The 8431-nt window shown below is 34.7% G+C and overlaps 2 protein-coding genes across 3 annotated transcripts; one reads left to right on the top strand and one right to left on the bottom strand.

Annotated features, from left to right (window-relative positions):
* The first annotated feature begins 603 nt into the window (after window positions 1-603).
* LOC140863254 (uncharacterized) lies at window positions 604-4031 on the top strand. The gene is made up of 7 exons (XM_073266550.1): window positions 604-1093; window positions 1696-1788; window positions 2164-2364; window positions 2437-2497; window positions 3007-3131; window positions 3352-3424; window positions 3873-4031. Exons 1-7 carry the CDS (start codon window positions 746-748, stop codon window positions 3875-3877), a joined length of 906 nt encoding a protein of 301 aa, XP_073122651.1. The 5' UTR covers window positions 604-745; the 3' UTR covers window positions 3878-4031.
* Window positions 4032-4210: 179 nt separating this feature from the next.
* On the bottom strand, window positions 4211-7493 carry LOC140863255 (vesicle-associated protein 1-2). Of its 2 annotated transcripts, XR_012143866.1 has the most exons (9): window positions 7303-7493; window positions 7020-7090; window positions 6822-6903; window positions 6365-6480; window positions 6104-6268; window positions 5961-6002; window positions 5196-5273; window positions 4545-4749; window positions 4211-4352 (listed from the first exon to the last, which is right to left on the bottom strand). XR_012143866.1 is itself a non-coding variant. In XM_073266552.1 (8 exons), exons 1-8 carry the CDS (start codon window positions 7352-7354, stop codon window positions 4639-4641), a joined length of 717 nt encoding a protein of 238 aa, XP_073122653.1. In that variant the 5' UTR covers window positions 7355-7493; the 3' UTR covers window positions 4395-4638. The 2 variants fall into 2 exon arrangements, 1 of the variants encoding a protein (XP_073122653.1); XM_073266552.1 differs by lacking the exon at window positions 4211-4352 and having other exon boundaries at window positions 4395-4749.
* Between the last annotated feature and the right edge of the window lie 938 nt (window positions 7494-8431).

The raw sequence follows: 8431 nt of genomic DNA, 5'->3' as shown, positions 1-8431 counted from the left end.
AGATTACCTACTTAATATGCTTAAGCTAAAACACCTACAAGGATTCTGATTTACTTGTGGACCAATAAATCTCTTATTTACGACATCAATAATCATTTGGAATGGTCGATACTTTGTAAAAAAGTAATCACGACACCATATTAGTTTATTCAAACTGTTTAACCCTTGTCACAACGAGTTTGTTAAACACGCGTAATTTTACGCCAAAATAACAAATTTTTTTTTTATCATATTAGGATTATGATATGAAAATGATATTCTATTATTGTAATAATTTTCATATCTATTTAAATTCATCACCCATATTAGAATACACAATTTTTCTTCACAAATACATATTATGTATTTGAATAGATATGAAAAACACTACAATAATAGAAGTAAATACGTACTATAGCTATAATATTTTGCACTATAAACATAATATTGTAAAAAAAAAATGGTTGCTTCTCAACACATATTCAATAACTTATCGTAGCGAGGATTAAACATGCATGTGTTACAAACGGTTAATGACTAAAGAGTCTGTTTTGAAATTTGTGTACTTTCAATATTTAATTTAAGTTGGTTCAATAGACTGTAACCAATAATGTCATACTCTATTTTTTCACCGAATTGCCACTCTAACCTTAGCAAAATTCCCGCCTTCATCCTATCAAGCCCTACCAGAAGAATCAAGCAAGGGGGGTCTTCCTGCTTCAAACCTCACCTTGTTGATAAAGATATCCAAAACCCAGTCGAGAAAATGCCCAAAACAGAATTATCAGATGCCGAATCATCGGAAGCTATCTCATCAGAAGAAGAATTTGAAAATCAAACAGCAAGTGAAAAGAACGGTGAGGGAAATCTGATACAATATGAGAGGGAGAGATTGAAGAGAATTGAAGAGAACAAACGGAGAATGGAGGCTTTGGGATTGCACAAAATGGCAAATTCTTTTATGGGTTCTGTTCAAAAAGCGCATAAGAAGCATAACGAGAAAAAGGGTAAGAAAAAAATGGTTGATGAAGATGAAGAGTACAACCCAACCGAAGAGGAAAGGAGCTCTTCGGACGAAGAAGAAGAGGAATTTTCCGGGTCTGGGAAGAAAAAGGTTTCTCCTTTTCTCCTTTTTTCATGGTTCTCCCGCATGTAGGTGGGCTCGAGCATACAATTTTAAACAAATTTGATAATATTTATCGAGGGAACAAATGATTAATCGTGTCGATTATTTTTTTCTTTTTTTGTTATTTCTTTGGCTTTTACGGTGGTGACATGATTGTCTACACCGGTGGCATTTTTAGTGGTTATTATGCTGTTTATCTACTTGCTATCTGCAAAGTTAGGAGATAATCTTACTAGTTGTTTATGAAAATGGCAATCGTTGCAACGCATTTTTTTGGGAATTTTGTTGTAAAGTGCGGAAACTAAATGTCGGTGAGAGCAGCGAAATTCATAAGTAGGTTGTGTTAAGTGAAGTTTTACAAGTTTGATAGGGAATGCTTCCATCCTTAATCAATGTATGTGCGCGGCCATTTCATTTTTAAGCTGCAGATATGAAATTCTTCATGACTGGAGCATTTCTAGCTGGTCTAGTTTGGTTGTGCTGGTTTGTTGGTGATACGAAATGAGATGCTTGTTTACTGGTATAACATAGATGATTTCTTTTTCTTTTTCTCTTTCTTTTTATTTTTTAATTTGTTCAAATTTTTGCAGGGGAAGAGGAGCACTTCAACTCCCAAGAAGTATGGCTCTGCTAAAAAGCTTACATTCACCTCTGATTTTGTGGATGATAACGATTTGATGCAGGTTATATAACCATTACTTTTTACATGCCATGACCAATTATCCAGATTCTTCTTTTCTAATAGTGTTGTTTTGATGTTGAAGGAGCTAAGTTGTATTTGGATGAATGAATTTTGATTTGCGAGAGGATTTTAAATCAAAGGCTTTGAAATGTATGGATTTCAATGACTAGGTTGGGGAGTTATTTGAAATTGAAGAAAAAAATACTTGAGCAATGGAAGGGATTTCAAATCTTCCGTTCTAATGTTGAGTCAAATGGATAAAATGGATTTGATCAAATCCACTCAAATAATTCAATCCAAATGCAACCTAACAGACTTTTGAATATTAGCCTTTTGTATTTAATGTTAAATTTAAATAAACATCTTATTTATGCAGGCAATTGCTTTGTCACTTCAAGATTCTGCAGGGTTTTTAGATGTAAAAAGCAATTGTTTTCCCAAAAGTTCTGGTGCAAATCCTAGGAATAATTCACCTTCGACAGCCTCTGGCGTGATTTTCACAGATTCATCAAGTGATAAAAGAAACGAAAATCTCTCCGTCCAGAATGATTCACAAAAGAGGAAGAGAAAAAAACCAGTAGGTGTTAATTGCTTTTGCACTAATCAATATGATAATTGTATTATTTGCTTACATATTTAACGGTTGCAGATTACAAGACGTGTGCAAATGTCTGAAGATGAAGTGCTTATACACTTCTTTCAGTTTGATGGTAATGAGTTTATTTTTGTTGGATATCAGGTTTCTTCGAATAGAAATTACATGATATTGAAAATCCCTGGATTCTCATCTTGGTTCGAAGACTGTCTTCAATTGAATTGAAAATTGTTATGACCTGGAAGATGAGTTTTCATTCCGTGTTCATCATGGAGAGTTATTTAATGTAGCTGCAAAGTACATGTTACAGGATTGCCATTTTGTTTTGAAGATTTTGAGAGCCGTTTTTGCTCTTCAAGCTGAAATTCTGCTCATGCCAAGGCTACTTGTTAATAGGGATATTGTGATTTTTCATTCCATGTAGTCCCTTATTCTTGTCAATCTTTAGTATTATTCAATAATGAAGCAGCATTTTCAAACTATTTACTGCCTACATATATGCTTCAAAATAATTTTTGCAACTGTTTCAAAAGAAGCAAACAAGTCTGTTTAGATTTTGCACATATATCATGAGAACATGAAACAATTACAAAATGGTTCAATTTATCTGCTTGTCATGGACAGAAACTGGGAATGGGGGATTCTTTCTAAGAGATCTACGCAGGCTAGCCGCAGCTCATGATTTTACATGGTCAGAAAAGGATATGGCAGATATGATACATCTCTTAGACAGTGATGGAGATGGAAAGGTAATTATTTTCTCAACTTTTCATATTTTTCATATTACGGGTTGTGTATAGTTTTCCAGATTTGCCAGCAGCATGATTTTATAACGGGACATGCATGTAAATTGAAAACCATTAGGCCTAAGCCTTTACACAAAGCTAAGAAATCGATATTATCATGCATTCTCTATATGGCTCAACTTATATGCTCTTTGACTTGTTTTGCGTGCAAACATCTTTTTAGATTACTCTTGATGACTTCCGCAAGATCGTATGTCGATGCAAAATGCTAAAAGGATCCGATCAGGGCACCAACGGTAAGATGTCCTTGCACTAAAATGTTGCAACTTGATACCACACTAGTTTTTTGCGTGTGGTGTTTGATAACTTGGAAAGATAATATAGTTTGAAATTTGCAACTCGTAGTTTCATGATTTGGATGGCATTTTGAAAATGGTTGTTGACAATGTTTTAACATGAAGTGAAATGTCATTTTGGAACACAATGTTGTTGGCTTTACTGTATTGGTTGAAATGTCTACTGTGCCCCTTGCAACAACATTATCTGCCTGCATGATTTAGCACCTGAATTATACATGGGTAGGGGTAGAATTGTAGTTTTGATTTAAGTGAGGCGGGAAGTACTGTTTCATGGTATTCATGTCACAAAATCAAAGCGTGTAATTTGTTGATGTGTCACTATATAATTTGGTCTCCATTAACCTTTATTGTATACTAAAATTTGATTAGTCTTATTCTTTTGTAGGGTAAAAACTCATTGAGAGCCACCATTTTGCGTACAGTCAACTGAAGTCCATGTGTTAACTTGGAAATTTTTATCAAACTGCATTTTTTTATGGAGACCTTTCGTGATGTATGTTACAATCTACAACGTCTTTAATGTCTGAAATCAAAACGATTCAAACCGATTCAACCAACTTTTAGGGCGAGGCGAACTCAATTGTCATTCAATTCCTACTTGAAATCGAACTCCAATTTTCAAATTTAATTAATTGGAAACCCAAATTGGTATTTTATCCGATAAATCATAAGTTGCTTGCAAGTTTAAATGTATTCATAAAAATGTCACAAATGCATCTAAAATTAAAGGAGGCAACTTAAACCATAATTCACTTTTTTGCGAATATAAACTAATAGTTGATTATAAATCAAAACTCCCTTCTTTTAGTTTGCATAAACATCTACAAGCTCCTTAGACGTCTTCCAAATTATGAAATGAACGCCACTGCAAGATGAGAAAAGGAGACCTATCCATGTTTCAAAAGCATAAGAAAATTTACCTGCTTAAGTTACGGAAATAACCATGCTGAATCTGTTAGTCACTCATTTCCAACAAATAACAAAAAACATGAAACCCAATGTAGGCATGTTTTCTACTGTCAAACAAACTTCTAAACTCAATAATAAAGCAACTTACAAGCAGCACATTTTCTTCAATGACCTAGATCTTTAAACAGACAGGCACAAGCTTAGGTATCCAAACAAGCTCCGATCATATCCAGTTTCATGCTTCACGTTCTTTTAAACAGATACCCTAACAGAATCCCAATCAAGCCAATGATGATGACATACTTGAACGGTATACCACCATGGCTTCTATTGCCTTGACGTTTCAATAACTCCTGTGTATCAGTGGTAAAAGTGAAGAATTATTGCCAGGAACAACGGACACAATAGTAGCATCATGCACGAGCTGCATATGCTGTGAAAAAAACATCAGTATCATACAATGAAGAATTCTCCATGATGGTCCAACCAATCTCATTCTCAAAAACTCATCTGGGATTTTCGCGAGTAATACCACATTGTCAACATAAATTTGGACTCAAATCTGAATGCAAATTCTATGGATGAAGAAATTTGCTATAGATTTCAAATCACGCTGTTTCCTCGTCCATGATTCTTCCCATAAGTCAAAAGTTCGTCAACCAAAAGATTATTTTTTTCATTTATTTCCGTTTTGGGGGAGGGTTAGAAAGAGGAGACAGTTACAAGCTCATCAAAAATCATTTTGCTTGTCTAAGAAGTCGAATCATGAAGTAACAGAAAGCAAACAACGAAGTGTTACCAGTTCTTGATGAAGCTTCTTATTTTGCTGAATAGCATTTTGTTTCTCCTGAGTCAACTTAGAAATCATGGCCTTAACCTACAGTTGAGGCAAAAATAAATCCTTCTTGAGAGAAAAATCATCAGAAGATTCCATCAGTTCTACCAAAGCACAAAGATTACACACAATGTGCTCCAAAAATAGATGAGTAATTGATGGATCAGAAAGCACGTGACTCTACATTAAGCGACTCACTACTAACTGGCTACAGATAGAGTAGTTTAAGTACATGCCAGGCTTGAGCATTCGTCAACAACAAATTATGAGTCAACACAGTAGCTGACAGCTGCGATCTGCCAGACACGATATGAATGTTCATTTCGACACTCTAATCCCATGGTGTTTCAATGAAATATTATAAGAATTCAGTCAGGATTCAATTAACAGAAACGGCATCTGAATTATATCAAAACAGATCATGAAAAATATGAGCAATATCTAAAGGAACAAAAACATTTCACATAAACAGAAAGTAAAATATCTTCAAACGACCCAAAACGTGCCAACAAACAAGATCTAAAGCAGAGTCAAATACGTCCATAACAGTAAAAGCCAACATATGCAGAGGGATTACTCAAAAAAAGAAAAACAGAAAAGCAATTGTGTGAGTATCTTTGTAGGATGTAATGGTTAGTGCTAGTACATGCAGTGAGTATGTCTTTGCACACGCGTAATAGAAATATAATAATAACAAGCAATAAATTACAGAAAAATGATGGATATAACCTCTGATGCGCTCTCGTGAGACTCGCTAAATGCCTTTGACATCTGCAAAATCATCAAAAATAAAGTTGACTGCTACATTCATGTACTTGACATACATTATGTATGGTGAAAACAGAGATTCAAATCATGAACCCAAAACTCACAAAGTTGAATTCAGGAGTCTGATTCACCGTCCCGTTGTCCGATACGGAAGCCCGAGGTGAAGAGCCTTCCTCCGACCCTTCTCTGACCGGAGAAGGTGGTTGCGGGGGAACATAGGTAACCTTCAACTTGCATTCATCAACTTGATTTCCCGATTCTTTGTTGAACTAACATACAACTCACACATGAAAACTTTTTAAAAAATTTTAATAACAAACATAGCTTATGTGATGAAAGCACGTGAGAGTAATATAATATATTACCATTTCCGGAGTAATATCCTTTGGTGTAATACCAGGTCTCACCACTACGCTCTGAAGGAGAAACTTATCCCTGCATTGCATGTCTGGTGGTGCCTCTTTTTGGGCTTGCATCGTAACTGAATGACAGAACAACTTAAAAATCAGCAATCACTCAATTCTTAAAAAAAAGCACATCAATATTTCAAAGTCTTTCAGCCTCCAGTAACATGTAAATTTTTTATGCGAGTGATAAATAAAAGGAGATAAACATGAAAATATAAAATATTTAATTGATTGGGACAGCATAGGCATGCGGACACGAGGGCAGAACAGGATTTAAGCAAGGGGTGTGACGTGCCCATTTATCCTAACGCTTCATAAACACACAAAATTTGGAATCTTTTATCTTTCGAGCGGAGATCCCCCAACAGCCTGCAGGTTATACACACAGTAGAGGGAGAGAGAAACGGAGAGATACCTATAACATCACAAGCCGAGTGAGGAACAACTACTCCAGTATTCGGCCTCACACAGTACTTCTTCGGATTTGTAGTTTTCACCTGAATGTCACAAATTAAATAGAAAAGAATATAATAATCAAACATTCCGACACACCAAGAGTTCCAATGATTCTTCTGTTATTTCCTATCCAACTGAAGACAAACAAAACTTATACCTTGAATGCGACATAATCATCTGATTTGTTGGTTAATTGCATGGAACAAGAGATCTGCTTCTTCAATTCGACTTATTTTGCCAAAAAAAACAAGGAAACATAATGAATCAAAAACAAATAACTCAAAAAGAAAACTCAACGCTCAGATCTAAACCAACAGCAATTAAGGCAATTATTCTTCCAAAGGTTATCATAAGACAAAAGCATTTGAAACCCGCTCATAAGGCTGAAAATTCTCAACAAAGATAACACATACAAGCTACAAAAATATAGAACAAATTACATGGAAACTGAAGCTCAAGAGGATCGATTAGGAGAAGGTCTCCGTTGCTCATTTTCAAGCGGATCGCCGATCTACACGCCTAGAATTGATCGTTCGGAGATTCCAGGGGGCGGAGAAAGCTTTTCCGGCAGCGGCGATGGAAGTTAAGCACGGTGACACGGCAATCAAGAGAGGAAAAAGGCAGAGGCAGATAAAATATATATATATATATATATATATATATATATATATATAAATGTGAAACGTGGAAAGTGCAATCACTTAAAAATTGGCAGTTTTTTTCTAAATAAAGTCGCATTTCTGTTGTGCGGTTAACCTGCAGAGGAGATAAGACGCGTTTATACATATAGGACTTTAAAATTTGCACATGGTAAACACTAAACAGGGATTAATATCCATTTTAGTACCTCTAGTTTAGGAGTTTGCCCCATTTAGTCTTTTTTGTTTATCAACTTGGTCTTTCGTGTTATGATTTTTTTCCTCGATTGAGTCTCTGTCGTTATTGATCTGTTAGTAGTAACTCACGATTTTTTGTCATTATGACAGACATGCGTTGTTTATTTATCTTCCATTTAGTGTATTTATAACATACTTTCAATCAAATACAAGAGTACTAAAGAAAAAGTAACATGTTAAAGAGATAAAGAGACATGAAGAATTAGACTAAGACAAGGACAAAATATTAGGAGGAGAATAAAATGAAATAAAATTGGTAACCAATACGCTAAATCGAGGATAAAAATCTAATGCGGGCTTTTATCATGATTAAAAAATGAGTTATTAATGAATCAATAAATGCATGTACTAAATCAGGTTAAAAAAACAATAAAATCATATTGATTTGATACGATGGTTAATTAGATTCTATCTTTAGGGTATTGCACAAGGGACTAAAAGCATGTATCTAATTATCTATATTTTAACACATAAGCATAATTGATGTTGAGAACTGACGTGGCGAATCATTGAACTATGATAATTAGGGTAATGCTCATAAGGTAAACTGAACCCGATAGGAGATAGATAAAAGTGAGTGACTGAATTGGAAGAATCCCTTAACTATAGGGACTAAACGAGTATTATCCCTGATAAATCAAATTTACGTACATCTATCATTATCTATTACTAT

This window comes from Henckelia pumila, chromosome 4 (genome assembly GCF_033568475.1).
Source record: "Henckelia pumila isolate YLH828 chromosome 4, ASM3356847v2, whole genome shotgun sequence".
Taxonomy (NCBI): domain Eukaryota; kingdom Viridiplantae; phylum Streptophyta; class Magnoliopsida; order Lamiales; family Gesneriaceae; genus Henckelia; species Henckelia pumila.
The sequence above is the reverse complement of the archived record's forward strand: the minus strand, read 5'-3'. Positions and strand labels throughout refer to the sequence as shown.

Coding starts and splice junctions, on each gene's coding strand:
- LOC140863254 (XM_073266550.1), top strand. CDS start 746: ATGCCCAAAACAGAATTATCAGATGCCGAATCATCGGAAGCTATCTCA. Junction 2,365..2,436: donor AGAGGAAGAGAAAAAAACCA/GTAGGTGTTAAT, acceptor TAACGGTTGCAG/ATTACAAGACGTGTGCAAAT. Junction 2,498..3,006: donor ACACTTCTTTCAGTTTGATG/GTAATGAGTTTA, acceptor TGTCATGGACAG/AAACTGGGAATGGGGGATTC.
- LOC140863255 (XM_073266552.1), bottom strand. CDS start 7,354: ATGAGCAACGGAGACCTTCTCCTAATCGATCCTCTTGAGCTTCAGTTT. Junction 7,091..7,302: donor TCTTGAGCTTCAGTTTCCAT/GTAATTTGTTCT, acceptor TGGCAAAATAAG/TCGAATTGAAGAAGCAGATC. Junction 6,003..6,103: donor AGACTCCTGAATTCAACTTT/GTGAGTTTTGGG, acceptor ATGATTTTGCAG/ATGTCAAAGGCATTTAGCGA.